Source organism: Bactrocera latifrons, unplaced genomic scaffold (assembly GCF_001853355.1).
Source record: "Bactrocera latifrons isolate USDA-ARS-PBARC rearing strain unplaced genomic scaffold, ASM185335v1 scaffold_16, whole genome shotgun sequence".
Lineage (NCBI taxonomy): Eukaryota > Metazoa > Arthropoda > Insecta > Diptera > Tephritidae > Bactrocera > Bactrocera latifrons.
In genome coordinates this window covers 1,903,299-1,918,748 of record NW_017535074.1, presented here as the reverse complement: position 1 = coordinate 1,918,748, position 15,450 = coordinate 1,903,299, and the positions used below count along the sequence as shown (strand labels likewise).

The 15,450-nt window shown below is 33.4% G+C and overlaps 1 protein-coding gene across 1 annotated transcript in view; it reads left to right on the top strand.

Moving 5' to 3' along the window:
• The window catches only part of LOC108966406 (rhophilin-2), a gene marked incomplete at its 3' end in the record, with an annotated part of 110,514 nt that overhangs the window by 1,224 nt on the left and 93,840 nt on the right, over positions 1-15,450 (top strand). The window contains 1 exon segment of the mRNA XM_018929274.1: positions 6,132-7,119. Coding sequence (XP_018784819.1) covers positions 7,006-7,119 — 114 coding nt within the window. The 5' untranslated portion in view covers positions 6,132-7,005.

Below are 15,450 nucleotides of genomic sequence, written 5' to 3'. Positions count from 1 at the left end.
AACTTCAAAAACAAAACAATTATATAATAATTATAATTCTAAGTAAAACGTCAAATAGAAAAACGAATATTTTTTACATTGACAACTATTTGTGTCAATTATTTTCAAAAATAAAAATGTTATGTTGTTTTAGACATTCACTCATTTGCTTTTCTGTTGAAATTTTATATAAAAATTGAGAGCTATAGCTTAATATTAGACAACCGTCCCTCATGTTTTGTGGGTGTTTTTGAACGCATATATTTGTTGAGTGATCAACTTTGATCGTGGACGTTATCCATTGAAAAGCGGAGTCGTCGTTTAAAGGGTTCCGATAAAAGCCTTGATAAACATTTCCGACTCTTAACGCTAAAATAAATGGAATACCAATATATAACCATTTTATAACCAAAACTTAAGTTAAATATGAGTGTATGATAACCAATAATAAATATTTTATAACCAAACCTCAAATTTTGTTTCAATATGAGTGGTTTCTATTATAAAGTTTTTCCTTTAAACTTATGAAAAACTAACTTTGCATTTTAGGTGACGAAATGTATAATCTCTACTGCATTACCTTGAGGTTTTACCGTATTCTAGTCCTTACCTTTAAACAATTAAGAACTGATTTTGATTTTTCTAACAATGGAACAATGAAATCAATTGCAACTAAGCTTAGATATCCCGGTTGTGGTCATAAATTCTCTATGCTCTAATCCGTTACCAAAATAACTATTATTATGATTATTTCACAATTAAGGAAATTTTCGAAAAAACAAATTGTTCATATAAAATTGTTGTGTAATTATTCCATTCATATTATATATGCGCTAAAAGTTTCTACCAATTATAAAGAGATAAGCATTGTTGATAAGGATTACATAAAAGATAGTGAGTATGATAATGTTGTAGGAGTGTTTATTTATTTATAGTATAAATGCGGCTAAAATGTTAATCCTGAGTCATTGTGAAAATGCATTAAACATACTACTATATTTGGTCTGAAATTCATCGTCAAGTGAAACACCTGCCATTAAGGAATTTCAGACACATAAAGTTAACGAAATTGAAGTTTGGCTAGAGCGAAATATATTCTTTACACTCTCACTGATAACCAGGACCGTAGTAAGAAAACCGAGTACCGGCGAGTACATACATATATATGATGTGGGTCCTTTGATTCATCAATTCTTGGAGAAAAAACCCGCCAAAAATGGAAAAAAATTATTACGATTTTTCATATCTCTTCATCACTGCTGATATCCATATGATTTCCATATTAAGAGTTTGTGTTGGAAATTGTTTTTAATGCTTCACCTAACGAATTTTTACACACTAACATATTCTATTTAAGCCTATATTAGTAGTTTGCTTTGCTAAAAAGCTCTTTCGATGACAGACAGTTATGTCGAATACTCTACAGAGCTAAGATATTCGATCCAACTGTTTGAAGACTGAATAAAAAACTGAAATATTGATAAAAATGTATAAGATAAATAGTTCTTGCCGTGGCAGAAGCTTCTTCAACTTCATGAAAACCTATTTGGTTCAGAAGGCAACTGCAAGATTTTGTTTTGCCTAAAGACAAATTTTTCTTTCAAAAATAGTCTACCAACGATCAAATGATTAAGCGAGCTCTTATACTCATCTCTTTGTGCTCCTCAGTTCTTATCCTACATCTGGCAATAAGAAGCCTTCACTACCTATACTCTATAAAGTGCCTCAAGACATTTATTCAAAATTTTTATGACTCGCACACCTACATACATATACATTTGTCTCAGAAAAACCAACGCTTTCGGACCATTACTGACGGCTTCGACTCATAACGGCGACACTGTTTCGTGGGCACTTAAAATTTTTTTTGTTTTGAAACATATTTATACAAAATTGTTCGTGTGAATCTCTGCAAATTATTTGAGTGTTAATTTGATTCATCAGAAATTGCATGACGACACCACAAAAATATCTGAAGAAGGGTTGGCGCCCGTAGCCAACATAAATTTTTTAAGTAAACTTTATGCAGATACAAGCAAATACATCAAAATAAACACACTCATACACACATACATGCTCAATGATGCTTGAAAGCAGCTTTAAGAAGAATTTAATCTCCAACGTAAAGTTTAGCAGCGATCGGCCGCGAGATATAATATCTTCAAAGAAAGATTTATACTTTTTATATAAATATATATGCGTGTGTGGGTTTGTGTAATTAAATGGACGTAAGTGTTTGACCCATCAAAATTTAGGCAAGTTCAAGGCGTCTTAACAACAACTAAGGGTTAAGGCATATCAAATTGACACGTTAATAACAAATATTTCCTCAGACGGAGCTTTCGAAGCCCGGGAACTAACATACCTGCCTATTCGAAATGTGTCTATTATACATGCTATTCACATACATACATATATATTTTTTTTTTCTGCGCTTAGTTGTTCACTTGAATTAAAACGCCTTTATAGTTGGTGGGTGTGGTCCACTGCGGATGAGTAGTTCACCGCATCTTTGTTTCGCTTGTTGTGATTTATCGTCAATACTTAATGTGAGGTGGTTGGACTTTTAATTGTTGATTGATTGTTGGGAAATCGTTAAATAAATTTTATACTCATCTATTATTTCTAGTAGATATTCGTAGCTTTTTATTCGTAATTAGTCTTTGTGCGTTTAATGTGTAAACGGCCATTTTAATGACAAATTAAAGTGATTGCGCCATTGATCTGAAGCTTATATTCGTATTATTTACTATTAAGGAGCGATAACCGACAGCATGGTTCAAGTACCTGCGTAGTTTTGTTGTAGAGGTTAACGATTGTTTCGAAATTCGTTGCCATATATTCTCATGATAAGAATGTTTCATGAATGCACTTAATAGTAGACAACAGTGTTCATATAAACTAAAACTGGCTGAAGTTATACGTTAGTAATTGCATGTTAAATAAAAAGGTGGCAACTCTTCTCAATTTTTTCACCTAAATACTTTGATGCTTATATTCTAATTTCACTCGAAATAGTTCAAAACAATTTTATATCGAATTTAAATAGACCAGTCCGGGTCAAATTTGATCAGGCGGTGTACCTATGAGTATTTCACTTGAAATCTAAAAAAAATTCACTAGAACACAAAAAAGTTTGTACCGATCTAGAAAAAAAATTAGTATCGAACCAGTTCGGGTCAAATTTGATCGGATGGTATACCCATAAAAATATTTCACTTAAAATCTGGAAAAAAATCACATGGACATAAAAAAGTTTATAGCACTCTAGGAAAAAATTTTGTATCGAATTTAATGGACTAGTCCGGATCAAATTTGATCAGCTGGTATATCATTCAATATAGAATTCATAGCGTGGCGAAATATTTTTGGGTTACAAAATTTCCTTGCAGTTGACCCCACTTAAAAGTATTTTAATTAAAAAACAAACAAATTTTGACCAGCAAATTAATTGTTTGACTTGTCTGAGGCAAATATTAAATTTGTTGTATTAACAACGGAATATTTGGTAAATGATAAGAAATTAATAACAACAGCCTTGAAGTTTATCTGTGCATTTATTTGCGTTGTGTACCTTGTTCGATAACCAATTTTCTTATTTTTAGCCTTACTCGCATTTTTCTGATTAATTGTAACATTATAAGGAATGCCAGGTTTGCTTTCCTTGTTATACTTCTACACTTATTAAACCTTGTCACTACGAATTTCTAGACTCTTATCTTTATTGAACCAATATTTGAAATAAAAAATTTAATTTTTAGGTTAGGCGATTAAAAACTCTAATTATACTAATTTGTAGCCACGGAAAAATTTTAAGGGTGAGACACATCACGGTGTTCAGATGTTAAAGTCTTAATAATTTTTCAAAACGAACACTGAGTAAAAATTGATATATTTAGACGGCCAAGAGCATAAACTCCAATATCGCCTGGCATATTAGTTTAGATACTTTGATTCTTTGTTGTGGCCTGCAGCCTTCAATAAGGGTCTACAATTCGTCGAAAATTTATCTAAACTGACTGAACTGAGTGAGGAACTTCTCTTGTATTTTGAGGAATTGTACACAAGTACTAGCTTTTCAGAGGCAGCAATTCATTGTAACATCATAGCTTCTTCTAAAATACTCATTTTGATGATTTGATATGTGTGATATGATACTTGTATTTAAGTTTCCACTTTTCAGCAATAAGAATATTAAGTAGCGGTCGAAAAAATAAAAAAAGTATGCTGAAGCATTAAGTAATTCAACTAAGAGCCTTTTCGAAACTAGTTTTTGCATGAGGAGTTTTGAGTGAAAATGTAAAGAGTTGACTTCATCGAGTTTACAACAGCGCAACAGTCGTTTTTCCTCTTTTTCTCACTGAACTATGTCAATGTCGTGCAATATTTGCCGTTGCTAATCCGCAAAGGACCATAAATCTTTCGCAGAACCTTTCTCTCGAAAACTCGACTCGTCGACTAATCAGACGTTGTCTTTGTCCATGCCTCTGCACCGTATAGAAGGACGAGGATGATAAGCGACTTGTAGAATTTCTTTGTTATTCGAGAGAGAACTCTTAATTTGCCTGCTTAGTCCGACGTAGCAATTGTTGGAAAGAATCCTGCGGTAGATTTCGAGGCTGACATTGTTGTTGGTACTAACTGGTTCCAAGATAAACGAAATTATCCACGACTTCGAAGTGACTGTCAACAGTGACGCGGAAGTGCGATGAGTGCGACGACTGTTTGTTGGATGACAAAAAATATTTCGTCTTGTCTTGGGGTCTTTTCCAAGATTTGATGCATGCTGAATATCTGGTCAGTTGTTGATTTTCCAGGCCTCTAATCACACTGATAAGATCCAATCAGTTTGTTCACGATAGGCTCTAATTTTTCACACAATACGCTTGATAGAATCTTATATGCGATGTTAAGGATTCCTATCCCGTTTTGTGGATTGGGCAGAGCACACTTAAACTCCTATCGTCGAGCATGCTTTCGTCCGAAATATTCTACAAAGAAGCTTGATGCATGCTGAATATCTGGTCAGTTGTTGATTTTCCAGGCCTCTAATCACACTGATGAGGTCCAATCAGTTTGTTCACGATGGGCTTTAACCTTTCACACAATACGCTTGATAAATTCTTATATGCGATGTTGAGTATTCTTATCCCATTTTGTGGATTGGGCAGAGCACACTTAAATTGCTATCGTCGAGCATGCTTTCGTCCGAAAATATTCTACAAAGAAGCTGATGCATGCTCTTTATCAGTTCTTGGCCGCTGTATGTGAATAGCTCGGCGCTAATTTGTTTTTCTTCAGGCGGGTAATCGCTTTTAGAACTTCCTCATGGTCGGGCAATCGAACGTTCGCCCCATCGTTTTCAATTGAGGAATCGGTTTCACCATCTCCTGGGGTTATGCTTTCCCTGTCATTTAGCAGGTTGAAGAAGTGTTCCCTTCCTAATTTTATTATGCTGTAAGCATCAATTACTAGATCACCTCGGGGGTTCTGTTAGTTACCGCATATTTTCGTAGAATTTTCGAGTATTACCCCTGTTTGCCGGCTTTTCAAGGTCTTCGTACTCACGCATTTCGGTCTTTCTCTTTTTTGATTCCAAATGCGTCTCGCTTTCGTCTAACTACTTTTTTAATTATCATATGTTGGGTTACCAAACGTTACACCCTCTAATTTCCAAAGTACTTTAAGTTGAGTTACTCATATATGTACATATAAGAGCATACTCAATTACTCAATTGTGTTAACAAACATATGTATGTGTGTGCATTCTAAGGCCCTATATTTGTACATTGCCTATTCAAACACACGTATGCACGCCTAAATAATATCGAGAGTTTCATCACAATATTAGCATACGATTTACAATGATTAATAATTATATTTTTATTACATTAACTTATTCAATATATTGCTGACCATCAAGGCGATAAGGCTTTACTTATTCCTTCCTCTTCCAATTAAATTACACAGCCCAATTGCTCAGTAAAATCATTGTTGTTTCCTGGAACTAAGGCGGTCGGGTCGGTCCTACTTCAAAAATATTTACTATATTTTGAGAAATTGATATTGAATTGAATAATAATTATCATTTAAATAAAATTAATAAATATTTTAAACAAAACTAATTAATCTCTTTATATTTTCCTTTTCAGCACAGGCAATAAGAACATACATTCGTTTGTGTTGCAGCCTAAAAAGTGAAATACCGTTGCTATTAATTCCAGTCGGAAGAAATTAACAAATTGGCAAACAAGAAAAGTCACAAAACAACAAAATTTTCAAAAGTCTCACGCAACACTATCGTGTTTAGACCACTTCGTGCGAGTTGCCGCGGTTCCACTCCATGTTTTTCGGTCTTCAAGAGCTCAGCTGGTGTGTTTGTGCTTGATTTTATGCAAATTAATGGAAAGTAATTAAAAATCGGTGAATGTGTACATATTGATGAAAATTAGAAATAACAACAAAAAAAAAAATACAAAATCGAAAACGAGAATTAAGTGAGTTTTCAGTGCAGAAATAAGCAAGTAACAGTTGTTTTGCTTTTCTAACGGCAAAGCAAAGAAATCTGAAAAAATCGCAACTGCTGTGCAACACGCTGAAAGTGAATATTTTTATCGCTCAACACATACTCGTGCAGATTGCATGCATTTGCCAGCCGTAGCTGCATGTATGTGTGTGTGTAGCTGAGAAAGTGTGCGTGCGAGTGCATGAAATACTTGCAGTAACGAGGAAGCCGTGAACAGGTGCGCGAGTGAGAGTGAAAAACCAACGTCCATTGCGGAACTTCGAGGTATCTGCTTTCGCACAACACGAAAAACAAAAGAAACATAAAATTAACAACAACAACTTAAGCTAAAATACGCGCAGTTACTCGCTTCTGCACCCGATTGTTTTTTTTTCGTTTTTGTATTGGGTCTTTAATATTTTATAGCGCCAACAGAATAACATAACGGTGTTGGTGTGCAGATAACAGCATCTTCGCCAACCGTACTGTGTGAGCGTACTAACAAACACAACAACAGCAACATGGATAACACATCTTCAAGCAGCACCGCCGATACGGCCAACAGTAGCGGCAGCAGCAGCACCAACAGTAACAGCAACAACTCAGATGCCAATTTATCTTTCAGTTTCGTACGGGTGAGTTTCACTTTTTAAACATACTCAGTGGTGTATACATATATGCATATGTATGTACATGCGTATTTGTGTTTTGGGAAAGGAATTTTTTGCTTATACCCGTATGTGTGAGTGTTTGTAATTTGTATAGCAATTAAACTGCAGGAAGAACAATAATAATCGATTAAATGTATTTGAATTAGAAAAAGTTTTCGTAATTATCGTTCATTAATCATTATTAAAAAGTGATTGCAATCACATTTGAAAAAGTTTACGAACAATTCATGAGAAATAGCAGTAAAATGATTGTAGAGCGTAGTATATATTTAGGTCAACCTCCCATTTTTTTATTTTTTTGGTCGGACTAAATTTTATATTTAAAGAGCTTCTAAATTTATTGAAATTAAAAAAAAAATTTAAAAATAGTGCATGCATGCATGTTGCATATTAAACAAATTAAATTTCATTTTATTTTTCGAGAATTTCTTAATTAATTTTCTAAAGTAAATATTTGTTTCAATACTACATTTTACTATCAGTAAGCTCATCGAGACTATTTCAAGTTGATTAATTTCATTTTGTATTACAGAAATATTACAATTGCGTATCTGAAAATCCATAAGTAGTTCAGTTAAAAGTACATCATACATCTATGATCAGTCTGTCTAAATCTAGACCAATTGCTTTAATAGCCCCTCTAGGTTTCCCAGAGTAAAAAGAAAATTTTTTTTCTCATATTAAAAATGAAATATTTTATTAAAATTTTTTATTGTTACAAACATACACTAGCAGTACTATTAACAGAGAAATTATGAAATTTTTGGAAAAAAATATTTCAAACTTGGCCCTTCCGACGCCATTTGCTGTGACCCCTTACCTTACAGGATCATAATCTAAAGTGAAAAATACCTATTTCAGTTAAAACTTAACTTAGAACATGGACGAAGGAAAAAACTGTTGATTGGATTTACAAAAATATGAAAATTTCAGCAAAAATTTCGCACATTTTTTTTTCAAATAGTTGTAATCGAAAAAAAAATACTTCGTCCAAGTCTTTAAGAATTGTATCTCAAAGACTTGTGTAAAATTTCATGAAAATCGGTTGGGTAGTTCTCGAGAATTCTTGCCAACCGAGTTTTAAAACACAGTTTCAAGAAAACGAGGGCACAAGTTCTCAAGGCTGTATCTCCGAAACTATTACTCTTATCAACTTAGTAATTTAGGTCCCGTAAACCCATGTAACCCTTTAACAAACGATCTGTAATCGTATGAATTTTGAGGTTGTGCTCAAGCTTAGGAGATTTTTTGTTAAGAGGAGTTATTTTTGGGGTAAAGATCCGTTGTCAGTCCTAATAGAAAAGATTGTGGCAGTAAAAAATAAATTACAATCTATGTATATAGTTCTATATATACAGTACCAATTGTATATTACCACTATTTCGCCGGTCTACAATTTTTTAAGTGAGATTTTACTCTCTTTCTCCAAATATACACAAAATATTCTCTTCGTGTTCAGAAATCTAAAGATAGATAGTAATACTATATATTAGAGTGATCAAAAACCCCTTTTAAAGCTTTTAAATGTGTAAATTTTTGAATTAGCGTTAAAAGAATCAACCGAGGTTGGTTTTTTATGTTCTACAAGAGTCTGTGTGTGAAAAAATGTTGCCACAAACGGTTCAAAAGTTGTGGTATTTTTAAGGAATATCAAAAAAAGGTTAATGCGGTTGCACTGAAGCTGGAGTACTCTTCGCAAATAATAAGAATATGATTTTGTATGACAGCTATGTATGTAAAAAGTAGAAAATTCATTCAGATATTGTAACGTTGTCTTACTTAGAAAAAAATCCATGCCAAATTTTGTAAAGATACTTATCAAATATCGAGCGATCAGTTTGTATCCCTCTGGAGATTGCACCATTGCCTTTCGCAATAACTCAATTATCTTGATTCCGATCGTTCAGTTTATTTCAGATACTTTGAATTCTCATCGACACCTTTTAAAATTAAGCTGAAATTTCTTACTTGCAAACATATTTTTATTTCTGTATACAGATTCGATTGTTTTAACCTATAAATTCGATGGTTTATTTTTGGCACAGCTTAAAATACATTTCTTTTATAGTTTTTTTTAATTTTTTATTTTTTAACTTTTTTTAAATTATTTTATATTTTTTTTGTTCTTAGTAACCAACGGCTTGTTAACAGGAGATCAATTTAAAAATTCCGGTGACTCTATTGCATGCATACATGTAAACATTACATTGCCATTACTAAATTCCACATACATTAAGAATTTATTATATAAAATGTAGTACAAAACTTTGTACGCACTTTCATTAACATTAAAAACATATTTACACACAAAGAATGTGCTTGTCTTTTCACTCTAACCCATTGTGAGTGTCTCCGAGCAAAATTTTCTAAAGTGCTAATTACTAACTTCTTGTTCTAGCCTTTTTCCTATACTTACTTAAGTTTAAGGAAACATTATACAATCGAAATAAAACAAAAGAAAAACTTTAGGAGTACTAATAATAGTAATAATCGCACTTTCCCTTTCACTAAACACCAATAAATGTAATACGCGAGGAATCGAGAGTTGTACACTTCATTCATTCACCGTATTCAGCTCCACATTTTATGCGCTTTTGGTGGCAGCAGGCGATTGAAGTTTTGATGTGTGCAACAATAAAAAATGTGCCACTCTTTTTATTATTGTTATTTTAAATTCATTTCAGTTTCCAATGGCGCGCTAAGTCTAAAAGTATTGGTTGGTACGGCTGGCCTGCGAGCCAGCAGCCAGCCAGTCTGTGGCGCTTATTATCTCCACCGAAAAACCAGTCTTTGTGATTGTACTCAACATTCACATATCAAGTATATACATACATACATACATATATATGGTATTTTATGTTTTTGTTGTTTATTGGTGGCTTTGTTTTTATATTTAGCTATTTTGTTCGCCAGCAAATGATTTTGATCCGACGAACCATATACTTATACCATAAATATATGTATTTATGAATCAAGTATGTATGTATATATGTTTTGATATATTTAATGTTGTGGTTTTGCGTCCGCTCGATTAACAGCCGCATGAATGATTTTGGGGTATTTACAGATTTGATAGTCGGCGGCGCACTTTTGTATATAAATGTGTAATTAAAATACTTTAGGCGGTTTTTAGGCAACACCAAACAGGTTGTAGTAGTTGATTTTGAAAAAAAAAAACTTGTTTAGAGAACAAAATATATTTTATTTACTTATTTATTTTTTTATGAATAAAATAATTTTTGATAAAGCATACTTTTATCAGCTGTCTTAAATCCTATTGCACTTTTTCAAGAGTATGACGATGTTATAAAAACAAGTGGTCTAAATTTAAATCTAGAATTTCAGTTCCATGTTTGATTGAGATGTGTGAATCGATCAGCTTATAGATATTTAATATAACAATTTACTTCCAACAAATTCTGAAGAGAAAAATTAAAAGAAAACATTTTTTTACTAAGGAAGCCTAAAATACAACAAGCTTGAGAGCCTTCGCTAATATGACGCCAGTAAAGAAATTGTTATCGCCCATTAACACTAAAATATTATCAGTAAATCAAGATCAAATAATGTGTTTTAATTTAAAAAACATTATTTTTTCACCTAGTATTTCAATATAGGTATTTCCTAGCGCTGTTTAATAAAAAGTTATCGATAACAATCTCAACCTGAACGTTCTTTCCAGTGGGGTTCCATTTCGATGATTGTTGACTTGTTTACCCATGTCTCATCTGCAGTTATAATGCTCGCTTTTCTGGTTTCTCGGCGAAAAACTGCGACTAGTAATTTTCATAGGTTTATTTTCAAGCCAACTTTACTCCAATAAGAGAGTGCTGCATTGACCGAAAAGAATGATAATTCGATGGTGCAAGGTCAGCGCTATATGGTGGATGCATCAAAACTTCTCAGCCAAGCTCTCCCAGTTTTTGCCGAGTCATCAAAGATGTGTATAGTGTAGTGTTGTCCTGATGGAAGACGAAGCCCTTTCTGTTGATCAGTTCTGGCTGTTTCTTTTCGATTGCTTGCTTCAATCTGATCAGTTGTTGACAGTAAAATGTCGAATCAATCGTTCGATCAGGCTGGAGCAGCCATAGTTGATTATTCTTTTCCAATCGCACCAAACACTCAGGTGGTGCATCTTTCACATCGAAATTTCGAGAACGGAAGGAACTGTAGTTGTGTTTGCAAAAATAAATAATTTTTGAACTTTTATATTAATGAAAATAGTTAAATTTATCTTTAATAGTTTTTTTTTTTTAATTCTAATTTCCATAAAACCCATTCGTTATGAGATCAGACACTCTAGATGATAAGAAGATACTAAATATAATATCATTACTTACTCTTCTGTGGTATTCCATGCAAAAAATATGTTTCCTTCACTTTAAATGACTTAAATGTTTTCCTTGGAGATTTTTTAATATTTTTGCAAAGAGGTTCCCTTTTTTATATAGCACGGATGAACGCTTCAGCGCAAACTCCGCGAAGCATGACCGCAGACAATTAAATCTAGAAAAACACTTACGAGAAATTCATGCTGGGTGTTTTAGGGATATATTTGTATAAAGACAATTACTAGAAAGTATGAGTACGATTGTTTCAGAACGCGAAAACATAATTATGCACTTGCCAACTATATATTTATACTCGTACACGTCAAGGGGGAATCTTATATACATATGATAATGACGAGTTCCGTCTGCGCATGCGCGCAATTGCCGGTAAGGCACCACCCAATACTAATTAAAAAGGTTTGAAATGCACATTGTTGCTCTTTCGAGTTATTTATACCCTTATTAAGCATTTCCTTAATTTCAAGAAGCACCCACGGGTGCCGAAGCGTTGGGACTTGTAAGTGAAAAGAATCGCACTTGCGGAAAGTGAGAAAATAAAATTAAATAAAAATATGCAATTACGAAAATACAAAACAAACATGAAAACAATACTATAGGTGTTTTCCTGCTGTCGCGGAGACAGTTTGGAGGGAATGTGTGTGTGTGAGTGCTGGTGAAGTGCTTTCAAGTGTGGCACCCACTTGACGGCCAACGGGTAACTTCAGAACTCATTCATTGTCTCGGTTACGGTTGTGGGCATAAGAACAGTAGCGCAACAACAACAATAAACGCCAACAATCAGCAGTTATAGTCAACAGAAAACTATGTACTTTGCCCGCTGCCTACTCCTATAAGGGCCTTAAACACTTTTCGTGAGCCGCATCGCTGCCATTAACGCAGCTGGTGTTCGTGTTGCTATTGGTGTTGATGCCCACGACAAACTACATGATTCATTGACCCTTTTGTGAAAAGGCAAACTGCGTCATTATGCGTGTGCCTCTTGGCAGTTAAAATTTTGAAAATATAAAAAAAAATTTCTGAGTTAAATTACTAGCACATTTTCCCGCATTTGATGCGTCCAGAAAACAAAGCCGAGTTAAATCCATGCCGGCATATAAATCTCTGTGGCATTTATGGTTTGATTATGTGCGTGTTGGAGAGTTACCCTGTAGGAATATGCAATGTGTACTTAAATTTGTCGCTTGTGAAATACAAACTGATCAAACAAGGCCTTGTATGAAAAACTATTTGTTTCGACAAGATATCTTTACAAAATTTAGCAAGGGTGCTATCTTCCAACAAATTTATCAGATCGGACTACTATAGCATATAGCTGCAATATAAACTAATACATCAAAATCAATTTTTTTACGTTTTTTTTTTATTTGTGAAGGGTATTTGCTTTATATTCAATCCACTGAATTACAACTTCTTGTAAAAATAGGTGTTTGACTTCGCTAAAATATGTGTATGTGTCTAAATGTAGGCAATAACGTTTCAATACCTTTTCCGTATCAAACACCCCAACAGTGCCTACATCTAAGAAATTATCGATTGATCATTGCAAAAATCGAGGAAAACTTAGTAAAAATACTCACGATTTAAGTAGAGGAAAAATTTTTGAATTTGAAGGTTTTCATTTACGTAATATTTTTTCATAATACTCCAAAATGATTCCAGGTTTCCTAGCAGTCCTCCTCTTACCGCCAGGTCAATGCTTCAACTTCACCTTCAAGCACATTTCACCCCCTTCTTAAGTATTATTAATGCTAAGCAGCTTCATGTGTCTGTAGGTAACTCGGTTATTGACACTAATTTACTTATGCGCATTTCGGGCAGTTGACCAGCGTACCCAATACGCATTCACAGCCACATACATATGTATTTTCCCAGTATATCTTGTGTCTTCTCAAAATCTTCTCAAATTCGCCGGCAATCTTTTTGACCATTTGGCTGCTTTTGGGAAAAAATATTGCATTGCTTTTAACTTTCTTATAGTTTTTGCTGCATGAAACGCTGCTCCTCTGCAACGCATCACCAAATTTGAGCGACTTCACACCGTAATTATGATAACATAAACACCGCGCACTGAACACCGAACACCAAAATTACGTGATGCCCAATTTCGTGTGCGTGCAGCAAGCGACGCGTAGCTACAACAAATACACAACTGCACGAATTTTCTTGCATTACCCGCGAAGTTTGGTAGTTATTATTATTGTTGTTTTTAACAAATTTTTTGGTAGTTACTTTGGCGTTTGAGGGCGACTTGCCGACCATTGTGTTTCAATAAATCATAATTTTTGGTTGGTATATAAAATTGTTGTTGTTGTTCATTCTTTATCACTTTGTAAATGTCTTTGTGTGTGTGTGTGTGTGATTCTTTCACTGTGTAGCTACTTTTTACGGCAAACACTTTATAGTTGGTCACTCTTTATTCTTTGGTAATGCTATATAGAATACTAAATGTTTGTGTGAAATATTTTTTATGATTTTTTAGCACAATTTTCTTTGTTCTTTATTCGTCGTTCGGCGTGACAAAATTATTAACAGAAGTAACACTAAATAAAAATATGAAAACAACACAGTACTCATTAAATAGTTAAAATTACTTTTGATAGTTGCTTTTGTTATTGTAGTGGTACTGTGTTTCTGCTCTAAACCAAAATGTCTTTATGTCGGTTCAACTAATTTGCGCGGCTTTAGAACTTTCTTCTTCTCTTTATTTTGTCATTTTGTTATTTCTTTATTAACAAATTAGCTATTTGAATTACTGTAATTACAATTAAGATATTTAATAGACACTATTTTAATAATTTATGTGCCAGTAATCAAAAGAGTAAACCAAAGGGAACACGAAATTTTAGAAAGCATTTTTGAAAACTTTTAATAAAACTCAAGCACTGCAGGTAGCTTTAAGAAAAAATCTTTCTTAAAATATTATTAAGATTTTATATTTTTATACCTGTGAGATAGCCTAAGCTAGAGGGAAGAGAGAGTTCAACTCTCCAAATTATTTAGTATGTATCAAGGGTCAAAAGAAAGTTTGCAGAATACAGCGAAATCTTATATCCGACCACCACATAATAAGGCTGTCATACAAACTCGTCGGTCTAAATTAAGTCTTTGTATAGAGAACATTTGAATTGGATAACTTCTCTTCAACAGATTTTGCATACATTATGCCGAAGACAATTCCACAATCTCGAAAGATATTGTTCAAATCAAATCACTTTAGCAGGAGCCAAAACTGGAAAAATCGCGTATGTGGAAATATTCTATAGATCATTATGAGAAATTTTGTCTAACAGACTATGGGTCTGAAATTGATTTCGCGCCAGTGATTTTTAAGGCGTAAGCTTTTAGGGATCATAATATTTTTTTCGTCAGTTTTTGAAATATCCGAATAAAATTTAATAATATTCGTTGCACTCGATGTCTCTCTTTCTGGACTGAAAAATTTCTCAGGCGATATTTCGACAAAGCTCTTTGAGGTCTAGAGAGCGATACGAATCACAAACTTTCGTTGATCGAAGTATGAATAACATGAAACTTTCTAAAGAATGATCAAAGTATACTGATTGTGAAAGCAACTTGTTGATATGCCACCGAAAGATGAAGTAGGCACTGATATACATACCTAGGTTTTAGTTTATTTAAGAGTAGAAAAATGTTCCAATATTTCAGTGGGTGTCAGTATAAAATTATTTCATTAGAAATACCGGAAGATTATTGATCTTCAAAGATAATATATTATACATGGCATGACGTTCCGCAAATATTGGAGGTTTTTGCTAAAGTTACTTCCTATTCCAAATTCCTCGATAACTCGCAACATCTTCCAAAATCTGTATTTTTTTATAATAAATAAAGCTGAGGTACTCCCTTTAATATGCGGCGCTCTTAATGCAGTTATGGCTTGCATTGAAAAAGCAGTCTTAGAGAAATTTTTGGATAATATTTA